Below are 27,003 nucleotides of genomic sequence, written 5' to 3'. Positions count from 1 at the left end.
TGCAGGGAACAACAGACAGTAGAGGAGCAGATGAGCAGCCACAGCTCTGCCTGTTTCCCTCTTCATGACCTGAACCACACAGGAGAACACAGGCTGCAGATACACACGGACAGGAGTCAATAAATAAAATAAATGGGTGCATATTGTTAAATTAAATCATGTACTGAAAAAAAGAGATTGATATGATTTGGTGGAAATTGAATTGGTAACCTTGAAAAGTAGCTTTGGCTTGTATCACATGATCTTCATCAGAGGACCCTGGTAAATGTAATCTAATTACATCAAAATATCTCAGGGCAGCAATGAGAGCAAGTCCTTGAAATGAGGACCGTCAAGAACTCCCTTTCAGGTTCAACATCTCAATAAATTAAAAAGCCTTAAAGTGCTAAAATTAGAACTTGTTAATATTCACATTGTCATAACAGCAGACCATCGATGAGGCCTTTTTAAATATATACCTTGAAAGAGTTAATTGTATACAACAATAACTAAAATTCAATGACAGTAACGAATAAATAACACATCCAACATATTTTAATGCTATAATACAAATTTTGTACTTGAATATTTTGCTTTCTTAAACTAATTTATATAATACATTTAATATTTCATTTTGAACTAGAAGATTCCAATGAATTGCTTCTAATTTAAAATCCTGCTCTTCACAATGCTGACAGTTCTATATCCTCAACATCAACTTTACTAATCGTCCCTGTGATAAAACATGAAAAGATGACGATTTAACCTTCAATGTCAAAGCCATCATTTTTTTTTATTGTTAACAGCATTTCTCCTTATGTACATTTTATTTAATAATCTAGGCGATAGAAGGGTTTGGGGTTAAATTCTCATTGGAAGACAGACGGGGTAAAGATTTAAATAAAAAAAAAACATCCTCTGTGAAATAAAAACAAAATATATATATAAATATATACACAATACATTACATGATAAATCAACCGCCTGAGAAAAAACAACTGTTACAAAGGAACATACGAGCGGAGACGAGAGGGGAAAGTGCTTTTAAGGCAACTGCATCGTTTTGCTGAATTTGCACAAAAATAGTCTCCGTCCTTCCCCTCGGTGAGTTGAAGTGAGCGGGTCGTGTGGTCACCGTGTAATGAGACGCCACCGAGCGGCGCCGCCCTGGACCTGTGAGCGGAGCCAGGAGGGGGGGGGGGGGGGGGGGGGGGGGTTGGCAGATGCACCGGCTCGGGTACACAGGGAACAAGCGGATTGTAAATATTGCAGGGACTACAGGCTCGTCAGGAGAGAAGCGGAGCGGGTGTAGTGTTGCATTCACTTTCTCCTGTTTCCTTTTGTGGCGGGGTGGACGTCTGCACGGTCAGTGATGTGTAGTAAAAGATGAGCGTTAGTATCAAACACATTTTGGTTAGTAAAAAAAGATGGACCGAGGGGAGAACCTGCAATATTATGGCTGAAATCATGTTTTTTTTTTCTTCTCTTACATCAAATTTCAAATGATTTTGTTCTCGGACCAGACACCACTGATGACAAATTTAAAGCCGACCCGATTGGATGAAGATCAGTTTGCACGTTGCTCTGAAAGTATTTACAAGTTGTTTTAAAGATCACGTCTCTTTAATTAAAGGGCAATTTAAGAGTGGCCCTGGGTGACGACAGCGCCACCTGCAGGTCACCCAGAGCCACCATAGTTGGGACAGTAGAACCCAGTATACTGCATGTGGGAGAGAGGGAGGGGAACACAAGGGGAACGGGTGAGGAAAAATATTCCAGTATTCCACATTCATATTTCCAACGATTCTTCAGATTTATAATTGAAGGAAATTAAATTGATCTTTGCAGCCGTCACCACAATAAAACAGAGCAATTAAAGTCATTTACGTCAACTGTTCAAGCTGCTTCAGAGAGGAAAAGAAACTATTCACAGAAATAAAAAAAGGGGGGGGGGGAAGAGACTACGTAAAATCATTCATTTACATATCAACAAATGTATATATTAGAGTACAGAATAGGGATTTGTTTTTCTCAGTGGAAATCGTGAGACACAGTATCAGGTTGGCGGGAGCTGTAAAAAATAAAAGAGAGAGTAAACAGTCCGTTGGAGTTCGAGAAGAAGCGGTTTGATAATCTGTCGATAATCTTTTCAGTGAAGATCCAGGTGGAGTGAAGAGCTTGACATCTTTTCGCTCAAGTTGTGTCCGGAGAAGACATGTCCCCCTGAGTGTCCTCTACCCCCCCACCCCTCCTACTTTAGTGTCTGTACACACCAGCCTCTGCAGTGCACGTCTGTCTTTTTCCAGGGTGTAAACTCCGGGCAGTTTGGTGTGTAGAGCACCGTCCTGGGCCAGCCGGTGAGTCCGGAGTGTTCCTCATCACAACCAGACCCGAGACCAGCACTGTTCAAGCTGCCCCAGCACTCGAGGGCCCTGAGTTTGACTCGCTTCTATTGCGCCGAGAGGTGTCACTCCTGAATAATGTCCTCCCCGGTTTGAAAGGTAAAGGAATGAAGAGAAAAAACGAGGAGAGGTTTGTGGTCTGGTGGTTTCTGTGAGTTTTTCTGTCTCACTTATATCCCCACTGTGGCTAAATGGCTGGGAGTGACATATTATTACCCTGCATGGCAGAGAGAGCATTCCCCAGGCTTTGGTTTGGATTTGTCAAAGCATGTGTGTGTGTGTGCGTGTGTGAGTGATTGTGTGTGTGTGTGCATCCGCATGCTTCTGTTTCCGCATGCCTGTCCGTAACCTGTCTGTTTGCGTCTGTAAGTGTTTATGTTCTAGTTGTGTGTCTGTTGCAGTACTCCCAGCGGATTGGAGAGATGTGTAATGTCCAACAAGGCTTTAAAAAGTAGATCGTCCAGGGCAGCGTCCTGAGAACCTCGTGCCCATTTAATAAAAACCACAAGAAAAAGAAAATCTGAAGCGTGAACATCCACGGCCAACGCACGACACATCCACCTTACACTGACAGCAGCCACTGATGTAACGACACCAGCAGCCACTGCTACACACACGGTTCCACGCTGGTCCAGAAAATAAATAACACTGTGGTCACGAAGGAGACCTCCACGCCGACACACCACCTGAGAGCGGCACACAGAGGGAGACAGAGGAGTCACGAAGCGAACACAACTATTTACCAAACTTAAAAAGAACACGAATGAGTGTAAACAAGGATTAAAACATCAGATGTGACTAAAGAACTAAAGTCACGAGGGAGAGATGCTGATGACACAGTTTACCTCCTAATACTTCACATGTTCGTGTAATGTGGTGACTATTAAGAGAAATGCACGAGACTCGGAGTGCAAAGAGAAAGAGGGAATGGAAATGGAGTATTTGTTGGGTGAAGCAAGTAAATGTGTCGGAGGGGGAGGCTGCAGACCAGGGTCAAACCAGGACAGTGTTTTACTCAAATTTGCCTTCATTTAAATGAGATTAGGAGCAAATCCCGAAATTAAATTAAATTAAATATCAACTAAAATGAAGCATTCCTAGTTATTCTAAAAGTTCAGACGTCCATAGCGGGAGGTTTTCACAGTTCTGACTACTTGTCGAGGCCGATTTGCGCAGAGCAGCCTGAGTGTTCCCACGTTTGAGTTTGGCAGCCGCCCAGAGTCGGGAACACTCGCTGCGCCGGTTCCGCTTTAAAAGGGAAACTATTTGACCGAGGTCCAGAGGAGGGACGGCGGTGGTTTGAACTTTCTACTTCGAAGCCCTCAGGACTCACCTCTGCTACGGGACACGCCAAAGACTTCAAGGCCAAAGGATAAAGGCAAGAGAAAAGAACAAGAACAGAAACAAAAACTGTGGGAAGAGAGAAAGAGATGAAGAAAGAGTAGAAGAAAGAGGGAGAGGATTAGAGGAACACTCAAGGTATGTTAGCAGACAGGAACAGATATAGAGAAACAGGAATTGAACCATATATCTGGATAATACTCATATTGTAGATTGTTGTTTTCCATATTCCAGGGTTCATACACATGGATTTCCATGACTTTTCAATAACTTTAAACCAAAATTCCATGACAGAACATTTTGTGAAATCTCTGTGTAAACGCGCAAAAGTGACAAAATGTAGAATTCAAACTAACAATGAGAATTCTAAGGCATACAGTATACCTTAAATGACACAAACACTAGTATGTCTGCTTATATTTTGAGCGTATTTCTTTAAAAGCATATGAATTATTTAATACTCAGTGTAAATGAACGACATGAAAATATGAATATAACAAATTTCCATGAATTTTCCAAAACTTTTGGGATATGATTTTTTTTCCATGACTTTTCCAGGCCTGGAAAAACACATTAAAATGCCATTACTTTTACAGGTTTTCCATGACCATAGGAACCCTGTTATTCCCATTTCCTCAACATTCAAAGTTAAATTCAACATGGCTTCCACAGATTTTAGGGGGAAAATAGCCTTAATTGTGACGACCTCTTTAAACTAACAGAATTTAAGCCTTTATTGTGAGCTTTACGGTGCAGCTGCTGGAGTTTAATTATCGTTTGCATCAAACATACCTTTTCCTCCAGATCTTTAATCTGCCTCCTCTGGATTTCCGTCTTGTCTTCGAGGTCACGGATTCTCTGCAAACATCCAGAGAGAGAAAAAGGTCACAAATGTGTTTCTCTGTTAATCCTCTATCCCTGGTGTGTGCCACAGAGACGGACCTGGTGCGCCTGTTGCAGCAGCTCCATCCTCTCCTGGAGGATCTGGCAGTCGAACTCGCGACTCTTCCTCAGCATCTGCCTCCTCAGCTTCTCCACCGCCGTCCGCAGCTCGTCCCGCTGATGCTCATCCAGAGGCTCGCCGTACTTTATCACCTGGGAGGAGCACGTCAGGCAGAGCAGGAGCCACGATGAGTTTAAAAGAACTCTCAAAAGACGCTTTAATCCCTCTAGAAGACTTAGGAGTTTAAAACTGGATTTCTTAGCAGAAGTTATAATCTTCATTTGGAAGACACCATGTAAAAGGGTTATGTAGCATGTAGACTCCATGTAGATGGGGCAGATGTTCTAGGTGAGTGGGATTTTCTCCTCACAAGACAGCACGACAAAAACAAATTTCCCAAATTGTTATTCTCTTATAGCTCACTCCTTTTTCACACAACCGAAAACTTCACTGTACTACTGTTTCATGACAGGTTGAATATTATTATCTAGTTGCACCCAGATGAAAATAGTCACATGGCAGCTCATCCTGTTCCAAATGTTAGTCGCCCTCAGGTGATAGGGGCTCTGTGAGGTCAGATGAGGTCGTATAAAGAGAACGATTGATTCCCATGTGAAATCAAACGATTTAAAATGTTTTCACAATGTTTACCACATGTTAGAAATCCTTTCTATCAGAAATCGTGCCATGCACTGAAGTGGTCCAAGTGTCCTAAGTCCAACTAACATTGCTGGCCTAGGACACCTGGCTACACATAGCGCCTTCCTGAAAAGATATTTTGTCAAAGTGTAACAAGAAGACTAAATCCACCTTGTCCTGCTGCAGGGAGTTGTACAACGTCGCTTCCAACTCCTGGATTTGCTGTTGAGTGAAGAAGAGAAGGGATGTTATTAACTTTAATGTTACATACTTAAAAATATGGGCTGTCTAATGTGATGTATACATGACGGGTTAACACACAGACATGCTCACGTACCATGTAGGCCTGGTCCAGGGCCTGTTTTCTGTAGTCCAGCTCTTCTTCTAGATAACCTTTCTGTTTACAGAACATCTCCTGCACAGAATTAGAAGATTGCAGATGTTTTGGCTAGTTACAGAGAGAATAGAACTAGTGAATGAGCCCTGCCACACATAATCTGATATTCAAGAAGTGCAAATTGACTGCACATGTCCAGTAAGCAATGGAGTGAAAAAGTGTTTTCTACAGATGAACCATAAATATTAGTCATCATGATTGTTTATGTTTACTGATCGTCATGCAGTTTCCGGTGACTCACCATCTCGATCTCCAGGTCGATCATCTTCTGGTGCAGTGCTGCCTCCGTCCCCTCGATCTGCTGAATCCACTAGAGGGCGACACACAGCAAAAAACTGGTCGAGTCTGCCCAGAAATATTCTGTGTGTTATTTAACATGATCTGATATATTTTCTGAAATGTACCTTTTCTGCCAGTGAGAGAACAGTGCTGGCCTGAATAATGGCCACTTGCTCTTCATTTCTTAAGTTCTATACAAAAGAAAAAACAATTAAACTCATTAATAATCTGCCTTTTACAGCATCATAGGATGACATATTAAAATCCATAGGAATTACCCCGTTGTCTCCCAGGATGTCGAGCAGCTTGATGAGATCTGGTATGCACACATCCTGTGAGGAAAAGAAGTGAAATCAAGAAGAAAACATAATTTACTTTTATTGAATTCAAGTATTTCCTGTTAATCTTTTACATCAACTCTAAAAACTGCAGGACGTGTACCAGCCAGATGAATAAAACCTGCTCTACTTTAATATGATTATCGACTATAAAGCAGTAGAAGGATTTCCGCTGTGTACCTTCACCCCCTCCTTCATGCAGTAGATCTGCAGAGCACTGACTCCCTCAGAGAACGGATGCATCCTCAGGTGGTTGAACGGAGGCGACCTCCTCTCACGCTCCTACAGCAAGAGAAAAGCACATTTATCATACAACGCAAATAAGATAACTTATTTAAACTCTCACCACAAGTCATTCTCCCTCGACTCTGTAGCAGGCCTGGATTAAACTGTATTTTCAGAGCGATTATCTTGATTCACTTTATGTCAGGTTTAAAACATATTGTTCGGTTCACGACCAAAGATGTTTCAGTTTTCAAGACAGACTGCTGATGCTGCATCAAACACTCAACACTGCACTGAGCACATCAGAGTAATCCCTTCCCCTCTGTGCTCACTAGGTGGCGCCATACACCCTCTATATATAATGTGTTAGTATCTGCTCTTCATATGTAAAATGTGTGTGTGCATAAATCAGCGAATACGATCACTGCAGCTGGAAGATAGTTCAGACAAACTCAAGCCAAGATCTGATCTGTTACAGATTTTGGTTGAATTCACTTTAAACAGAATCTCTTTACGAAATAGATAAAAAAAATAAACCATTAAATATTATCAGAATTTTCTAGACTGTCTCCACTAGACTCATTTATTGAACTATAAACATTTGAAGGGATGTTGAGTTCAGTGTGGAAATTTTCAGATCTCTTGGGTAGGAATGTTTTTTGATGCAATGGTAAAGGAGGCTTAGTATGAAATCACCTCGAGCTCCAGTATCCGGAACTCTAACAGGTCATTCTGGTCTCTGGAGTCTTGAAGCTCCTGCTGCAGCCGACTGCTCTCAGAGTCCAACTTATCCATCTGGACATGGATGAAGAATAAGTGCCGACAGGTTATTGGCGTTTAAACTCACAAGTTTTCAGCAAATCATCAAGGAATTATTATAAGGAAGGAAGAATCTGATCACAGCTCAAAACAATGATTATTTAATTTACTTTACATTTTACCTTTGATTATTATTATCATCTTTATTATTTAATGTTTGATTATTGGAAAACAAACTAAGTCAAGTCCAACCTTGTCTAAAAGCTCCTGATTCCTTCGTAAGAAGAGCTGCTTCTCCTCCACCCATTTGGAGTCCTGTCACAGGACACACACACAAACAGTTGATGATTAATTATAAATACTACTAAATAAATCAAGATATATAGAAATAAAAGTATATCTTAATATGTTGAGAACAAGAGAACCTGACTACCCTCACCCCCACGATGCTGACACAGTCAAACATTCTTTACATTTATCGATATTCTCTCACATTTTAACCCATATAAAAAGAAATAAGCATTTAGAAATTAAACACAGTTAATATTGTTGTGTTAACACAGTTAACAATGTGTATACAGTGCCTTGCATAAGTATTCACCCCCCTTGGACTTTTTCCCATTATGTACTGTTACTAACTGGAATTCAAATAGACTTAAATAAACTTTTTCCCGTTTGATCAACAAAACATGCATAGTACTTTGGAGGTGCAAAATAAATTTTATTGTGACACAAACAATAATGAGAACAAAAAAGTTGACATCTGTTGGGTGCATAAGTATTCACCCCCCTGTGTCAATACTTGGTAGAACCCCCTTTCGCTGCAATTACAGCTGCAAGTCTTTTGGGGTATGTCTCTACCAGCTTTGCACATCTAGAGATGGAAAGGTTTGTCCATTCTTCTTGGCAAAAAAGATGAAGCTCAGTCAGATTGGATGGAGACCGTCTGTGAACCGCAATCTTCAAGTCTTGCCATAGATTATCTATTGGATTGAGGTCTGGGCTTTGACTGGGCCATTTTAAGACATTAACATTCTTTAATCCAAACCATTCCTTTGTAGCTCTGGCAGTATGTTTAGGGTCATTGTCCTGCTGGAAGATGAACCTCCGCCCCAGTCTCAAGTCTTTTGCAGACTGCATCAGATTTTCTTCAAGGATTTCCCTGTATTTGGCTCCATCCATCTTTCCCTCTATTCTGACCAGTTTCCCTGTACCTGCTGAAGAGAAGCATCCCCACAGCATGATGCTACCACCACCATGTTTCACTGTTGGGATGGTGTGCTCAGGGTGATGGGCAGTGTTGGGTTTTCACCACACATAGCGTTTTGCATTGAGGCCAAAAAGTTCAATTTTGGTCTCATCTGACCAGAGCACCTTCTTCCACATGTTTGCTGTGTCTCCCACATGGCTTCTGGCAAACTCCAAACGGGATTTTTTATGGATCCCTTTCAACAATGGCTTTCTTCTTGCCACTCTTCCATAAAGGCCAGATTTGTGGAGTAGACGACTAATAGTTGTCCTTTGGACAGATTCTCCCACCTCAGCTGTGGATCTCTGCAACTCCTCCAGAGTAACCATGGGCCTCCTGGTTGCTTCTCTGATTAATTTTCTCCTTGTCCGATTCTTCAGTTTGGGTGGACGGCCTCCTCTTGGTAGGTTTGCGGTTGTGCCATATTCTTTCCATTTTCTTATGAAGGATTTTATGGTGCTCAGAGAGATGTTCAAAGCTCTGGATATTTTTTTATAACCTAACCCTGCTTCATATTTCTCCAGAACTTTATCCCTGACCTGTTTGGTGAGCTCCTTGGTCTTCATGATGCTGTTTGTTCAGTAATGATCTCCAACAAACTCTGAGTCCGTCACAGAACAGGTGTATTTATACTGAGATTAAATTGCAGACAGGTGGACCCTATTTACTAATTATGTGACTTGCAAATGTGACTTGTGAATGCAATTGGTCGCACCAGATCTTTGTTAGGGGTTTCACAGTAAAGGGGGTGAATACATATGCACTCAACACTTTTCAGATTTTTATTTGTAAATAATTGTGAAATCCATGTAATATTTCCCCCCACTTCCAAATGATGCACTATTTTGTGTTGGTCCATTACATAAACTCACGATGAAATAAATTTTAATCTGTGGTTATACCATGACAAAATGTAGAAAAGTCCAAAGGGGGTGAATACTTATGCAAGGCACTGTATGTGAGTGATTGTGAGTCCTACCTGTCCCCTCAGGGTCAGTTCCTTCTCCAGGTCCTCTATTTTGGCTTTATACCTGAGAACGTCTGCATGGAGCTGCTCCTGAGCCTGAAACGTGACAGAACAGACTCTTAAAGGCAAATAGAGCTCGGCCTCTGTCCAAAGATTTACAGGAACTTGAGTTGAACATTGCTTCGTACATGAACTTTGAATGTGTTGCCACAGATGTGTCAGGACCTGCTGCACTAGAGAACAACCTGGTGAATGAGTTTGGGTTTCTCCAACAACAAACCACTGTTGGGCCAGAGCCCAGCGGCTGGCCACAAGACACAGGTCAAAGGTTAATGCAAAGAAAATCTAAACAAAGGCCTGTGTAAATCAAGGCCTTGTGGAACATTCCTATCCACCTGTGAGTACTTTTTCCTGGCAGTTTCGAGAAACCCCAGCAGGTTTCAAGGCCCCCGCAGGAACACGGAACCCCTGCTGGGTCTGAAGAGCCCAAAGGGGGGGGGGGGGGGCACCAGACACCGAGGGTGAACAAAGGGTTCTAAACTTTCGGCGGGAAAACATCCTCCTGCAGGCTCAAGAATCTCCCCCTGGTGGTGGAAAAATGTTCTGGGAATGCTTTGGAACCCAGCTGAGTTCCAAGCCCCGCCCACTCAGATCCATTCCTGACAAATCAATTGGCCGATGTCCTATGACCAACTCCTCAAGGAGGAGGACCTCTCAGGTAATTTAAAAGGGGCTGCTCATCAATAATATCAGCCCATTCCCGATTCCCTGAAGATAGAGCTGACCTTTCCAGTTAGTTGATCCGGAGGTAATTTTAGGGAGCAATTACAGACGTTTGTTTTATTTCCATTTTCTTGTATTTCTTTATTCAGTCAACGTTTTATTTTGATAGGACTTTTTGTTATTTTAACTTGAAGAGGCCGCGCACAGGAACTCGCTCGCCGGCCGAGCATCACAGACTTTTCTTTTCACGATCCCCACAGCTGCGACACAGCTGTTAATCCCTGCAGGACAAAGCATCATTCTGTCGCAGAAGAGACGAGGCCGAATTCCGTTCCACGAGCAAGACGAATTCGCTCCATATCCGGTCCCAGCACGAAACCGCTGCAACAGATGAACCAGCGCTATCCAGCTCAAGCCATGACTTCTTCACCTAATTCCGGGGATTCGCTGACCGCATGTACCCCGAGGAACACAACACGAGATTCACTGGACTTCCGGAAAATCCGCGCGCCACGCGCAAGCAACACCGCGGAGGTCACAGTAAGAGGCTTTATTGTCTGGGCAGAGACTAGTTTAAATACTTAGCGTGTCATGTTTATTTGAGTGTGTTTGTTTGTAGATCGCTGATCTGTTTTTAAGCCGTGTAACACGAGGAAACGATGCGTCACTTCCGGTTCCTTGTTTACATTGGCGAATGTTTTAAAGTGCCTCGCGCCGTGACAGAGAGCCTCCGGCAGCACTGTTATCGTCCGACTAAGTTTACAGAGACCTAACCGGTGCACAACTCTAATTTGTGTACTGAGTGGTGAAGTCACTGTAGCTGGTCTCAGACGATGTTTTTGATGTCTCTCTCTCTTTCCCTCTCTCTTTTCTCCTAAACCTGTTTTTACACACGTCCCGACCTACACTTACCTATTTCATGTTACATAGAAAATTCTAGATTTAAAGAGCCTTAATACATCTCGACGCCATTCGGCGCCAGAACCAGGAGATAAGAAATCTCTTTGTCTAAAGTTCCTTTGTGTAACAGGCGACCGACCGCCATCTTGTCTTCGACCTCATGTCATCACCGGGGTCATAAACCTCCATCTTGAAAGTACGTGAAGCTAACATCTTGATCCTGGCCAGACTACGTCACTACGTGATCTCGTCATTACGCCATAGCCACTCCCTTTTCTTTTTAGACACACACACCCACACACACATAGAGACACAGACAGGCAGACACACACGACCACACACACACACCAGTAGATACTCAGTATTACATGTGTGACCATTGTGATAAGTGCTGCTGCTGCTGTTGCCTTCTTTGAAATATTGGAGTTTGTTAAATGAAGAATCATTGAAATAACATTAACTTTATTTCCCCTTTTGAATAAATACTTTTGTAATTAAAGTATTTGTATTTCTGTGATTATTTGTGTATGTGAATACAGCTGGATTACTATAGCCTGTGCTCGAACTTAAAACCCTTCATTGTTTATTATATAATCATTAATATTAAATATTGAGATTATTAATTTAACTTTTATCACTTGAGACTGATAACTATAGTTTGACTAGTTGGTCCCTGTAACCAGGGTGGTGCCCCGCAACGATAATTACAGATTGTTTCATTCTTAATTGATAATTTTATTGTTTTCATTAATTATTTAACCATTATTAATTGATAACTGTATCATTTCTAATTAATTATTTTACTATTCTTAATTACTAGCTTTATAATTTTTAATTATTTTTAATAAATAATTTCTATTTTAATAATCATTTCTCATGATTATTAATAATTAGCCAACGTCAAATCTACTACTACTATTGCACAACACTCTGATGTCTTCTGCATTACACTGAGCAGTAAAGTTGAAATGTCACAAAACATACTAGTATGAGTCTCACTTCATGAGACCCCTCTCATAACAGAATACATGACAACACTTATTAAATCATGTGGTAGTATCAGTGTTTCAGGTTTAAAGCTGAAACAAGCTGAATAAATTAAATGTAACTCAATTCCCATAACCTTATTTGCAGCCATATGACACAAACATAAACATTCTGTATCTGTACTATGACCTTATAAAAACAATTAATACATGTACAAACTGTACCTTACAACAGGGACTGTCACAGGATTGCCTAACCAAGTCAGGGTGAGTAAAACTACCTTGCAAGTTTCAGAGCCAGCTGTATCTTTATTTTTTGGAGCTTTATGTTACCAGGTTTTTCCTGATATATGATGACTGAGCCATGTTTGTACCTTAGCTTCCATCTCAGCATCCAGGATGCCTCCCTTCTGTTCCTGCAGCAGGGCATAGGCTCGCTGTAAGGCCTGGTACTCCCTGGTCAGCTGACGGAAACGCAGCTCCGACTCCTCATTGGCTAGACCCTTGTTCGACACACAGCCACAAACACACAGCTTTAGATGCCAGGGATGTAGCGGGGTGATATAGGAACGATAAAGGATAAAGTTCACATTCTCGGTGACGGACACAAGGGGAAGCTCTCACCTGATCCAGGTCTTCATCAGGAGTAGCAGGAGTTCTGTCCATCCGGAACGAAGCCACCGAGGACGTCTCCGAGTCCATGGACTCCTCGTCGTATCCGAAGAACGTATCTACTACAATGTGCCTCTGCAGAGAGGAAAGAGTTCCAGATGAAGTCATCTCCAGCAACGAAGGCCCAACAATATACCTGGTTCACATCACCTCAGGAAACAGGGTTGTCTATGTCCTCACTCTTATATGTTATTAAAACTTTCTCTCATGTCCTTGGTTTCTCAAATAATCATGGCCGTGTTTTGAGTGTAACATCCTTCCCACATTCCCTTTTAGAAGCCAGCTGTGCTCGCACCTCGGCAGATTGCGATTGTAATTGTGGTTTTATCCGGGTTGTGCAACCTCTTATGTGGTAGAATATTAATAGCATCACGATAACGGGTCTTTGACATAATCATATTACTTTTTAATAAGCTTTGTGCACCTTAGGATAAAAGGCCCCTGACATGTTCAATTCTTTTTACCTTTATTGGCCTGGAACTTCTTTTATGCCTTTTCTTTCTTAGTAGTTTTTCACGATCCTGGAAACAACCAAAGACAAATGCAAAGAGAGATGAAACATGACTGTGAGACTCTCTCGTCCTTTTCTTTCTTATCTATTCAAATTAAATAAAAGGGTTAGGGTTAGGGTTTAAAGCTGTTGAAGATCAAAACTGTCGACGGATGTTCAAACACATGATTCACAGAGAAAAAGAAAAAGACACACAGGAGTCTGCTGAACTGGGATTTGCGGAAACCTTCCTGCTGGGATACGACAGAGCTAATGGCCACACCAGAGAAAACCTTAATTAAAAAATTTAAATTTGCACCCTCAGCTTATAATAAATTTAAAAAAAGAATGTACCCTGGTCAGTTCGTCGATCATGTTTTGCTGCTCCAGGACTTGGAGCTTGAGAAAGGCTATTTCCTGGTCATCATGGGCTTGGTCCAGGTCGTTTAGAGACTTGAGCTTCTTCAGTGGAGGATGCGAGCTGATCTTGTCCTTCTGCAGAGACGCAAAGACAGAAAACCTCTCACGTCATCCATCTGTCCCTCTTACAAAATGAATTCATGATGCTGACGTGACTTTGTGACTGACCATCTCCATGTTCTCCTTGGCCAGGATCTTGAGTCTTTCCTCCAGCTTCTGGATGGTCTGGGTCAGGTCATCGTTCCTCTTATTCAGCAGCTTGTTCTTGTCCAGCAGGGGCTTGCACTGCTTCTCCGACTCTCGGACTCTCTTCAGCTGGTGGACACAGGGACATGTTAAGTGGTGGCCAACATGAGGGAGGTGAAAAGCAACAACAACAAAAAAAATGATTTTGATCCTACTTGTTCATTCCTCTCGTCGACCAGCAGCGAGTTGCGGTCCTCCAGTTTGCGTATAGTTGAGTTCAGGTCAGCAACGCGCCTCTGGTTTCTCCTCATGTCCTGAAATGAACCAGACAACAAGTCATGTGACTGATTCAATAATAAACCAGGTGAGGAAGAGAGAAGAACAATCTCCACAGTACAAACAATGGAATGATGCACGTTGTAACCACAGGTCAGTGCAACGGTTACTTACTGTAAGCAATATTTTGTTATTTGAACCAAAACTACGAAATCACCAAATGTAGCGTTTGGAAATTAGGAACTAGAAAGTTGTAAGAAGCTAATAAAAATTAATGAAAATTGAAATTAGTATATCTGCTCCGAGCCAAGTAACTTGTACTTTATTGTGCTCGGATCTCTAGGGCAGTGAATTTAATAGAATAGAAAGTTAAATCTAAATCTGGAGTTGCCACATAGAGATTCAATTCACGAGTTGAATTATTTTTCTGTGTTATTAGGCCTTTGGGTCTATTGGCTTTAAATGTGTGGTGGGTTCTTCGTCTATTAAAACGAACGGAATATTGACACCTCAGCTACAAAGACGTGTTCAAGAGCTGAAGTAAAAAGGGAAATCATATGATATCAGTTCTTTGAAAGATTAAGCAGCGTGAGCAGGAAACATGTCCTGGCTCTTCTTACCGGGCTGCCACAGTGCTCGGCTCCGTCTCCAGCTCTGCCTGGGATCTCTCTCTTTGGGCTTCCCAGGCCGCACTCGGCCTCTTTGACGAGGAAGAGCTGATCGTCCAGCAGTTCCTTCTGAAGCTGCAGCTTCTGTAGGTACCCTGATGTCGACTCCAGTTCCCTCTCCATAGAGAAGATGGTGCGGTCTTTAGATTTGATTTCATCCACCTGAAGGGAAGGAGAGAGAAACAGTGGTGTGGTTAAGAAATTTCAGATTTTTCTGTGTGGGTAAAATTTTTAAGGTGCCAGTCAATCAACCAACCAACAATCTTATACAAAGACAAGAGCAGTTATTATTTTTAACTCTTTAAGTCACTTATTATGTATAAATACCAAATATTGTCAATGTCTGGTTCCAAATTTTTACACACAACCTTAACGGCTGAAATATTATTTCCCTAAATTATGGACTTAAAGACAAATTCCTCATCATATATCGATCAGCTATACCGTCGAACCTTTGCAGATCGCTGGGGGGCCGAAACAAATCCCAGGTCACAACAGGCAAGAGGCGATAACAATACATTTAAGTATTCAGTATTGTAGTGTTCGGTACCAGTCTGCGGACGTCCTTCTCGCAGTCCCACTTGATCTTGGAGATCTGCTCCTGGTGCTGCTGGTGCTCGGAGCGCAGGTCCCCAGCCTTCATCTTGTCGGACTGGATCATGTTGCTCAGAGCCTCGTCGGTCTGCTTCTTAACGCTCTTCAGCTCATGTATCTCCTGCAGGAGCTTCACTCTCTCCTGGTCAAAGAAGCGACGCGCATCCTCTTTGGCTTCCATCGTCAGAGCTGTGCGCACCTGAACACAACAGAGTTTGTCAGAACTTCTACTGTGCAAGGTCACCACTGACTTCCCCCCCACATCTTAACCTCACCTTCTCTCCGCTGCCGTCGCGCATGGCGCTCAGTGCGGCTTTCAGCCTCTGGTTCTCCTGGTCTTTGATTTTGGCGTGGCGGGCCAGCTCCTGCTCATGCTGCCGGGTCAGGTTCTCCCTGAGGGCCTGGAGCTCCTTCTGCTTTTCCTCGTGCCACTTGGCCCGCTGCTCTGTCAACGTGGCGGTGTGACGATGCTGCTCCTGCTCTTTCACCCGCTTCACCTCCTGCACCTTGTCGCGCTCCAGCTTGCTCACCTTTGGCGTGAAGAGGAGAGAGGAATGAGGTTGTTACCCCTGTGCTACGGTTTGTTTGACCATCCTCACATATAACATCTGTACAGCACCATTATGAGTTCCAGTTTAATTCCACACATACTCCGTTCTCTCTCCAAGCAATACCCAAGGTCAGGTTATAGATAAAGGGCCAACTAGCAGTACATTGTAGCACCAGTGGCAATACTGGGATGCTGTGGGAGACATCTTCAGACTAAGGGGGTGACAATTGCTCATTTTACTCTGTTGGCGTTTGTATATTGTTGCACCTTCTGGTCCCATTGTTGCATCAAGTCTACATTAAAATGTTCTGCATAAGACATCAGCTGCTGCCTGAGTTCTCCTTTCACCAGCTTCCAGAAAACTTCCACTATAACAAGTATAATTCACTTGTTTTCAAACATGGTTTAACTTTATTTGAATCTTTATTTATGTGTAATTTATTTAATGGAGGTTAAAGGGTATATTGTATTTATATTGTATATTACATCAACGTAAATGTGTAAGCTTGATTTCAGATATAATGTGGGAGGGATCATTGAATCTTAAAAATCTTTAAGAGAAACTAAAACTCAAATTAAATATTTATTTCTAATCCCAACAGGGTTTTTTTTCTGCCTTGGTGTCTTTTCTCTCTGGCTGTCTGTAGTGCTCCTACAACCTTAACAAAAAAGGCTGAGACCAAATGTCCACCCTGTCGACACGCAGAACCAACCCCCACAGGCATGTGTCATGCTCCAAGGCATGTTCACTCTCATCACGTCAAGTCTGCAAGAGCACGGGGCCACAGGGACACGAAATGTGCAAAGACAGCACTTCAGACCTCGGCCGTTTCCTTGGCTATGAACTGAAATTTCCAAATGATTCAGCCTGTGTTAAAAAAGCAAACCTATCTATCTATAACGCAAACATATACATCAAATGAGGAAAATGCCAAAATAACTTATGGTGTGAGGACTTTTTGCTTGAAGCCCCTTATGGACCTTGACAGCTCTCTGCACTCACACGGTTCCCAGGAATACAACAGTTAAGCCCATTAGTCGGTAAGCGCAGGGAAGTTTTAGCATCAGGATTCAGATTCCTCAGAAAGAACATCGAGCGTGTTAATCTCAGGGCAAACATTCAAAGGTGAAAATTCCCCTATAGGATTGGATGGATGCCCAAAACTCAATTTAGCACAAACTCATGATAATGTCAAGTTACACAAAGGAAACTAATTCAAACGTTTATTTCTGTACAACATGTGTTTTATGTACAATGTCTGTATTTAAGGTCATCAGCATACTTCAAAGGGAATAAAGATTTATACTGGCAGAGGCATAATACTTAGAATGTGTTATAATGTTATATAAACTCCGTTGGCAATATATTATAGTTTAATGTAGGAAGACATCTCAACATAAAGATGTTACACATGATTTTAGATGTGAGCAGGTTGAATTCTGTTATAAGTAATAAAACACTTTAATTAACTTGTTTTTTTAATTAATGAGCCAATGTGTGAGTCACTTTTAAATATTTGGGGTTATAAGTTATGCTGTACAGTACCTTGCATTTTTCCTGGTGTAGCTCTATCTGAATGTCTGTCAGCTTGGACCTGAGATCCTCATTGGCTGCCTGCAGGGCAGAGATGAGCGCTTCGGGCTTCTCGCCCTTCGTACGCCCTTTCTTGGCCATTGAGTCAAACACTAGACAGTCTCCTCCGATGCTTTCATTGAGACTTGACAGTAACTTTCCGAGGTGCTCCTACGTTCTCCAGATCCTCCTCTTCCTCATTCTCCTGTCAGACAAAAGGGCTGTGTGTGGGGGGGGAGACAAAGAGAGACAAACTTAGATGTAGCACAGAATACAGAGGTGATCTAATCGAGTGCATGAGTTTAAATGTGGTAACAGAGAAAGAATACAGATCAAGGATAATAACTCGATGATTGTTGGTTTTAATTCCTTGGTTACAGCCACATGTTGCACTTAGGTTCTATACAATGGAGCTATATGCTAATGCTGACAAGTTAAAAAGGACAATGTTAACATGCTAATGTTGAGCAGGCATTATGCACTGTTCACTGTTATGAATTTTATGTGTAAACAACACTAAATCCAAAATAAGTAACATGGTAACGCATATAACGCAATAAAAGTCTGTTGGTGACTCGTTTCACCTTCAATGACCTGGGGGGGGGGAAGCAGGCGACATAATTGAGCAACTCCCGTTTGGAGAGTAAAAATTCCCAAAAGCGTTTCGCGCAAAACATTGGTTGAATGCGAACGATTAATGTAATAAAAAGACCATGTCAGCACAAATTGGATAACTTTATTTGAATGTTGACTAATTTCTGTCTCGGTTTCTTTGAAGCACCTTTGAAGTCAAAAAATACATCACACACTAATCAAGGAAACTTCCAAGAATTTGAAAACTAATGAAATTTGTATATATTTTATAGGGGGGGAAAAGGAAATTTATAACACCTATCATGCTTTTTCGAGTTAACAAAATAATTCTGGATGATTCAATGGTTCCACAGAGATGAGGTCAGAAGAAAAAAAAGAGACAATTCATCAACACAAGACATTGTAAAATACATAGATTTATTTCTATAACTCATTGCAGGTATATTTGGTACGAAGTTGCGTAGTGAAATATACTTCAACTTAAGGCTCATTTCCGAGGCTGAACTTGATGTGATGCTGTTGTACACTACAGCCCACTGGGTCTTACAATACGGAAAGATGTCTTTTCCATTCAGTTGGCCCACAACAGAAACACCCTTCAGTATAAAGCAAAACATCTGAATGGCACCACAAGCAAGGGCCTGCACAACGACAACGAGCTCAACCAACACCAGCTTCTTTAAAATCAGAACACGGTGACGTTAATGGTTAGAGGTGCTACTGCAAGACTGCTGCAGCCCTCTGTGTTTCAGAAGGGCCTCAGACAGTCACTGTTTAAACAGTCTTCAACAGGGGCTTTTCTGACCTCAGGAGGGATGTCATGATTGTGACTAGGAATGTAAAAATAAAGGCATTATGGCCTTTACAGCAATGCTAAGCTATTATTACCAACACAAAAGAGCTGATTCAAGTTCAAGGAAAATGCAGATGGAGGAGCAGATATGAGTTAATGTGTAAAGCATAATCCAAAAACAACATCAATCCTCCGACTGCTCGGGGGGCGGACCATGAAGTTAAATATAAACCAGCTGAACCTATTTATCAGCCAGAATCACTTCATTCACGTTAGCATGGTGAGGGGACACTGGTGCTGAAATATATTCTATTAACCTTCAGGTTTCAGAGTGAAATTTCTGAAAAAAATCAATTGATGAATGCAATCAACCAGAGAAAGTGAAGAACGGCATGACAAGTTAAATATATGTATCACAGACCGTAAATTGCAAGCAGTGGCTAATTTTAAGCTATTTTGTGGAAGTACTGAAGGTTCTGGTTCCAAACCAAAGAGTGAGCGTCCAGAAGCATGTTGATCCAAGGAGCCACAAGAATGTTGGTCTCACTACCAGTGGTATGATTCAAATCATTGTGAGGAAGAAATCGTCTTGATCATTGTGTCAGAGTGATGGTTTTTTTGTGGAACAGATGGTTTTCTGGGTAAATGAAGTCTAAATCTGTCCTCTCCCACCATTTGGCTTTTCTTTGTGTATTGTCAACAGAAAGCCAATGGCCTGCTTAAGGTCAACAGGAGGGCTTTTGTTCATCCAAAAATTACAATTAACCCATCATCTACTCACCACTATGTCTATGGAGGGGTGGGTGAAGTGTTGGAGTCCACAAAAAATTGTGTAAATGTGAATAAAGAAATTGCCTTCCTCAGTATAAGCTTCTAAATTCATCTCCACCTTGCCTGGATCTCTCCCCCACCTTTTCTGGTTTACAGTGTTTAGAAGGAAGTAATGCGGGTAGAGAAGTTATAAAAAAAAATATCCTGTCTTTGCAAAATCCATTACAGGTTTGTACATTAGGAAACACCAGAGCCTGATCTGTTTGAAGTTATTGACGTTTCAAATATACTTTAGCTTTTATCCTTTGGCATTTGTTGTCTGAAACTGGATGCACAGTGTTTGCTGTAAGTGATACTGCATTCCCTGAGACCAAGTCCTTCCTCTGAACTTACAGCAACCCTTAAGTCAAACCTGTGACTGTGATCTATGGATAATGTATTTGCCGCAATAAAAGGATTAAATTGTATAGGATTAGACTCTGCTCATGAATTAGCTGGACTCAACCTCGTGTAGAGCATCAGTGATTCATTTTGTCTGCATTAAACCACCTGACCCTTCTTTTCTGCACAAGGACATAAAGAACTGATCTTGTCAGAAAGCTGGTTTATAGTTTTTATAGTTGTTTCCACTCCAAGAAACCACCACCTCAGTGACCAGAAACCAAAACTACTATTCACAGGGCAACTTGATTCACTTGTGTTTCTGCTTGTGTTTGTCGAAACCACTCTCCCTGGGCTTTGCTACACTATAGGAAGCATCCGCCATGAAGGGAGGGAGGAGGTGTGTCCATGAAATATTTGATTTTGTTCCGAGATGCTTTTGCAACACCAGGGCAATGAATAACGGATACGGAACCTTTAACAAACACCACATGTTACCTTGTTCCGCATTGTGGAACATGTTCCTACTCTGCTGGCTGGAGTTTGCCTCTTCAGTGTGCTATTCAAAAAAAGTGATGGAACACAAACTTAGTCAACCTAACGTACATGTCCATTTTAAGGTTACAATAACAAACTCTATGGTTACAGTTTTTCCCCTACAGTAACAGTCGATTGAGCAATGAAGCTGAGCTGCTGTAACCTGGACATTCAGTTTAGAAAAGGCTCTCCTGACCTTGGATGTGGAAAAATCCGATGGGACATTTATTTCAGTTTATCAATTTTAAACAATTATTAATTGCAGCCATTTTAGTTTGTCGTCAATACTGTGTTTTGGTATACTGTGGTGGTTACGATTACTAATCTATATTCGTCTTAGCTGAATACACAACCATGACTATTAATACTATGTTAACCTACAAACCGTTCATGGCAGCCAGATACTGCTCTGCAGGGTGAGGCCAGATATGAACTTGCTGCGAGCCCAGCTCAATCTGATTACTGTCATCATCAATTTTCATACTGCACAGGGAAATAATCCCCTGTCTGGCCATAACACCCCCACACGCAGGCACAGTACTGGGCCATGCACCGGATGCAGCCTCAACTGCCTTACCTATTTTGACATTCAATTAAATTTTTTTGCGTATGAATTTCCGTTTATCCCCCTGCTCTTTGAAAAATTAGGTTTTCAGGATTGTGGTCGGTTTCACAGGCTTCAGCAGATGGAATCCTATTTAGCCCTTCTATCTCCTGGGATTTCGGTTTACTCTGTAATATCTTCGAAATTTGCTCAATCAGAACACCTCTCTTCTTAAATGACAGGCATGTGTATGGGAATACATTTTAATATTTAAATAGCAACTGCATCTTTAAAGCAACTACTACTGCCACTACTGTAGCAGGAGAAGCACTACTTAACGGGATTCAACCTCAGAAGCGTCTTGGCGATCTTCATCCCACAGACGCCATGGTTCTCGTGAGACATCCAAATTGACAGCATTATACAGCGTTTAATCGATATTATCTTCCTGTACATTTTAGAAATAGCAGAGTGGTTGAAAAAAACATTCAGTAAGTGCACTTGGAAAGCACATATCTCTGCCAAGGCTAACTTCCTATCTTGCCATGTTAAGGAAAGGGAAAATGAAATAATTGGATTCAGCCCATTTATCAGGACCAACTCGTCATCAAGCCCCTAGCCGCCACAAAACGTAATGGAAATCAGTCCAGTAGTTTTTGAGTAATGGTTCTACTGACAGACAAATATAGAAATGGTAACGAAAACCACGTAAAATCCAATGATAGAGATAATAGATACCTTTCCTCATCAACTTTGGGGAATGATTTCAGTCCCGTTACAAGGAAACTATGGGCTAAAAGACAATGATAGTGTGAATTAGGCCTATTGATCACATAAAGCAAATGTATTTTAAGACTTAGTAAAACACCTTCAACATCAACCAGCATAGAGCACAGCACCAAAAGCTAAATCTTTCCGTCAACAGCAGTGAAAGACAAAAACAAAATAGGGAGACACCATAGTTAAAAAAGAGGAATCACTTACACAACACTGCTTGTAGCTGTCAGAAACCCACCGTGTGACACCCGGCACCACAGACCAGTACAACTCCATCCGACAAGAAACCAAGTGACAAATCTGAGGAGCATTTTCTATAGCGACTCCCAATAAATCTCAGCCAAGTGGAGGACATTGCTCGGCCATGCCAGAAGGGGTTTAAAGAACTGGATCTTGCTAAATCTCTTTTACTGTTCTCGTCTGAAAAACTATCAAGTGGGCCATGCCTCCAGTCCTCTTCACTCTTTGAACCCAGCATGGGCTCTCGACACTCGAGATCCCGGATCTGCCCCTTCATCCAGATTCAATGCGAAAGTGGATGGGTTCTTAATTTGGTAATGCCTAACCCATCCATGGAAGTTGCTTAGGTAGTTTTAAAGCAATCCTGCTAAGGACAAACAGCAATCAAAGCATAACCTCATAAAATTCAGATATTATAAAGATGTAGCTACTATGTTTGAAATGGCATTACCTCTATAATGTTTAAACAAAGTTTCAAAGGCCAGATATATTAGTATTTTATACTGTTTTGATAAACACGGCTTTGAGATATCTTCTGGGAGGGTTGTTGCCCACCTTTAACTGGACTGGCGTTCATTTGCTTCTCTGTAATTTACTACCCAATGTTATTGCTCTGTGTAGCAAGCAGGCCGAGTTAGCTGGAGATGTCTTCACACAACATGACAGTCCCTGGCTGAGCAGACTGAGGAGATAACTCAGACAGAGACACTGGCGAGCACAGTGGCCCAGTTTCGCTCTGTGCCCTGGCGATGACCGTGTTGAGTGTGCGTGTATCACAGTGTTTGTGTAGTAATGGGAGTTTTGTGTGTATTAAATACTACACCCTGAATTACCCTGGCACCATGACCCACTCAGACATTAAATGTCAGTGTAGGCACTGGGTCTTCCAGAGAGTCTAGCAGGAAGGGAAAAGAACCGTCAGCTGTGCTGGTGCCTGTCTGCGTCTGCTGACATCGCTGAGGACTTAGCGCTGGGAAATGACTGTTTATCGATGGTTAGGACTTGGTTTTGCCAAATGTGGCTCATTCAATGTAATCACATTTTATATCATGAGACAAATGGACAGTCCGCCTCCGAATTCTACATCAACATCAAACATTTAGGAGATTGGAAGTGGGCATCCTTCCATTTTTCTGCTCATAAACAAAAGGCCACACTGAGAGGGCTCATCTGTTTTTTCTTTTCCAAAATAAATAATGGGGCCAGTTTTTCTTCTTCTATATCTGGACCTACCATACGTTGCTCACTACCCAGTGAAAACACTGTGCAGGCCACAGTCTGCCTCGGGTTAGAGAAAGAATCAAGAAATGAATGTCTGGTTCACATTAGGAGTTTGAATCCGCTATTTCTTCACTCTCTTTTTTCCCAGCATTTGTCTCTACTCTAAACCCTTTGTTGGCTGAAGTCAAGTAGAGGACACATGATGTAAAACCAACTCTCTGGAGACAAGACACTCAAACAGCTGTCACGCTCCCAGAAGGCCTTCCTTTAAACTGCTAAGGGTACAAAAATATATTTGACTGAATAAATTCATGGTAAGATTTCTATATTTAATGCTACACAGTATATTTTATAGAGAATGCATCAACATTAAAGTAAAGCCATTTAATGTGCACAAATTAAGAGTTTGACTATCATTAAAAGTCTGTTTTTAAACCATAAAGTGCTTCACAGTACGGCAGCAACCAAATTACATACAATACACTAATGTTAAGATATGATAGCACGTCGAGATTACTGCATCAGAGTCCCCCAGCTCGGATAACAGCTTTATGTTGCTGCACTTGGTCAAATGGAATTAGACCTGCATGCCAAAAGACTTAGCATCTCCAAATCTGTAATCTGGTTGTGACTCGAGCAATTGAATATTACGTAAAAACATTGAGTCACTAAGATATTACATAAAATTAATGAGCCCACTGGATTTGCAGGTCTCTACATGAGGCCCTCTTATCAATGGGCACAATTTTGTATGTTTGGTGTGTTTGAAAGATCTTGCAAAAAAGATCTTACAGTTCAGGACCATTTGTTGTCCTCTCCCTGATCCGGGTTATGCAACCGAGTCAGCGAAAGTGAGTCATATCGATGCCAGCGGTGATGCCAATGTGCGAGAGCAACTTAAGTGGAATCAGTCTGGGGCACGGTCGTGATGTGAGTTGGTTCAAAGTGTCTGTGCAATGTTTTTGGGGTTACATTCTATTTTAGGTCAAAACACCAACCCTGTGTATTAAGAGATTCACTAATGTGGGAGATAAAGCATCTCAGTGGTCTGGCTTCACATCTGGTCCAGGTTTTTCATGTTTAAAAGCACTCTATTGTTCAAATAAATTAGACAATCTCAAACTAAACGAGCAAATATATAAACATGTATATATATAGCCTTCCCTTATATTTACATGACAATTCACTATATCGGTGTCTACATGGATCTTGTGGTTCAAGCTGTTCACTTCTGATGTAATGTGGAAAATCCAAATGTTAATTGAAGTATAAAATTACAATGTGGACGTCCCTTAAAAGTCGAAAGTTGCAGTGCAGCTGAAATTCAAGGTACTACTTCACGAAACAGCTACAGAATGAGATGGACCAATGATGATACGGGAATATATTGATCAAATGCACCCTCATCAATGTAAAATGACTTGAAAGCAGATATAGAAAATAATGTATTATCGTCTTTAAGCCATTATCCCAAAATCTGATCATAGCACATGTGAGGGGCGAAATTACAATGACAAACATGATCAATTATCTGTGTGATATAATTACTTTTTGCTCTATCGATTGGTATTATTGGATGGAACCTGCGACTGCGAGAGCAATCTATAAACTATTAACTTGTCACAGTAGCCTCCATCTGCCCTGACCCTAAAACAACAGGGTGACGAATGCCCTCCCAGCAGGGTTGATGGTTGTGTGTAACCAGGCCAGTGTGACACCCCGAGGCAGGCTGAGCAGAGGCCTCCGTCAACCGGAGCCTCCTCTCTGCAACATCCCCACAGCATCCTGTCGAAAACACAGCGGTGATGGTGCGATGGGCTGAGAGACGCACATAGACGGTGCACATCTGGATTCACCTGAAGCACCAGCAGCCTGAATCTCCACTGCAACAACAAGTATGGGATGTAAACCAAACACCTGCCGCTGCCGCCACCACCACCACCCATATGCACATGCACACAGATGTGCATGATGCTCGATGAATTGTGAACATGCGTCGTGTGCAAGTGTGTCTGTGTGAGGCCCCTGCAAGACGATGAGAATCCCCGGGGCTGGATCATGTTTAAAGGGGTGGGGGGGGCTTGCTCATGTAGGCCGAGCTCGACCACTTCCGTCATGCAGGCTACAACGATGCTACACGACCCAATGTGGACTGCGATCCCGGTTCTACGTTAAAATACACGACGCTGGCTGTCATCGCTTCGGTGTTGTGGTTTGGCGTCAGCGCGGCGGTGGAATTGGAAACGAGCATCGATGCATGTCACCGCCGCTGAGCCGGGACTCGAAACCTGCAGGCCCGCTAGTCATCGCCCGGTGAGAAGCACGTCTCCGCGGCTTACCTCGTCATCTAGTCCCGTCGCGCGTCGCGTCCTAACCGGTGTGAAGCCGTGTCCATGGCATGCTCCGGTTATTTCTTATTTCTCTCGCTCTCCTCCGGCTCCGATCGCAGCATCAACCCCACAATGAAGCGGTGATGGCCGGTGGTGATGATGCTGGAGCCCCGCCCTCCTCCCAGTGCAGCCAGGATGAGCTCACTGGTCTCAGCACCGCAGTCCGCCTCCAGCTCAGTGCGCAGGGCCGCTCACACAGGGGGCCGTAGGGGGGACTTTTTATAACAGCATATCTCCTTAACGTTAAATTGTTAAAGGGAATGAGCTGAATGAAGAAATGATCCTGCAATGTGATGACAACCTGCTGTGCACCGTCTGTCAACTGTCTATTAATGGAGCTGTATATAGCACTGGCTACAGTTTGCAGTGTTTTGTCAAATATTAATATTAAATTATAACTTTAATTTACATTAAAGTTACCTCTGGGCACCACCCTTCAAGGGAAGGGAAAGGATAGCCAATTTATTGATTAAGTCTCATGAAGTTACTAACAAAACATTTGGAACTCTGATTAATAATTAAGTTTATAACTTTAACCCAAATTACCCACGTCAGTAGTTAGTCAAGTTGAAGGATATGGAGTTATTGACAGTGTAAAGATTGGCAAAATACACCCTTATGCAACATTAATGACGACAACATGTGTGTTAAGGGACAACATTTATTGTGAAAATAAAGTATAAACATACAAACTAACTAAGTGTACTTAGTATATACAGACGAGCTGGCCACTATGAAGACAAGAGTTCTTTGGAATAGAAAGAGAGAGAAAAGAGAGGGAAATTAGCCTATAAATTGTCGAGTTGACTTCCTGGGTCATGGGGGTCATGGGGTACACACTGTACAATAGTGGTTAATGGTTCTTTCCAGGGGCAGGTCTATGACGCAGCCTGGGAGACCTGGAAGTCTCCTTTGTCTTCAAAAATAATGAAAAGTTGTTGCAGGTCCAACTATTGTTCACGAATATACTGTACCAACACTATAAGGCTTAGTGTATTTAAATACTTTACATCGGGAGCGGGTCCTCTCTGTGGAGGCTGACATGTTTTTTTTTACAGTAGCTCAGACTGGACAAACTAAACCTTTTGAGTTTTAATGACAACTGTAGGCTACCTCAGGTTATCTTTCACGTTTGGAAGTGGAGGGTGAGGTGAGGGGTCTGTAGCTGCAACATGCAACTTCACCACTATATGTCACTA

The 27,003-nt window shown here is 42.1% G+C and overlaps 1 protein-coding gene across 1 annotated transcript; it reads right to left on the bottom strand.

Moving 5' to 3' along the window:
* Positions 1-1,193: 1,193 nt before the first annotated feature.
* On the bottom strand, positions 1,194-25,897 carry jakmip2 (janus kinase and microtubule interacting protein 2). Its single transcript, XM_053442425.1, has 23 exons — positions 25,754-25,897; positions 17,530-17,777; positions 15,709-15,963; positions 15,390-15,632; positions 14,792-15,001; positions 14,111-14,209; positions 13,878-14,024; positions 13,644-13,784; positions 13,264-13,320; positions 12,752-12,874; positions 12,502-12,630; positions 9,531-9,614; positions 7,555-7,617; positions 7,240-7,338; positions 6,499-6,600; positions 6,259-6,312; positions 6,106-6,171; positions 5,943-6,011; positions 5,642-5,719; positions 5,476-5,526; positions 4,665-4,817; positions 4,515-4,580; positions 1,194-3,067 (listed from the first exon to the last, which is right to left on the bottom strand). The coding sequence occupies exons 2-23, from the start codon at positions 17,656-17,658 to the stop codon at positions 2,762-2,764; spliced, it is 2,724 nt and encodes a 907-aa protein (XP_053298400.1). The 5' UTR covers positions 17,659-17,777; positions 25,754-25,897; the 3' UTR covers positions 1,194-2,761.
* Between the last annotated feature and the right edge of the window lie 1,106 nt (positions 25,898-27,003).

This window comes from Pleuronectes platessa, chromosome 15 (assembly GCF_947347685.1).
Source record: "Pleuronectes platessa chromosome 15, fPlePla1.1, whole genome shotgun sequence".
NCBI lineage: Eukaryota > Metazoa > Chordata > Actinopteri > Pleuronectiformes > Pleuronectidae > Pleuronectes > Pleuronectes platessa.
This window is presented reverse-complemented; position numbering and strand designations above follow the sequence as displayed.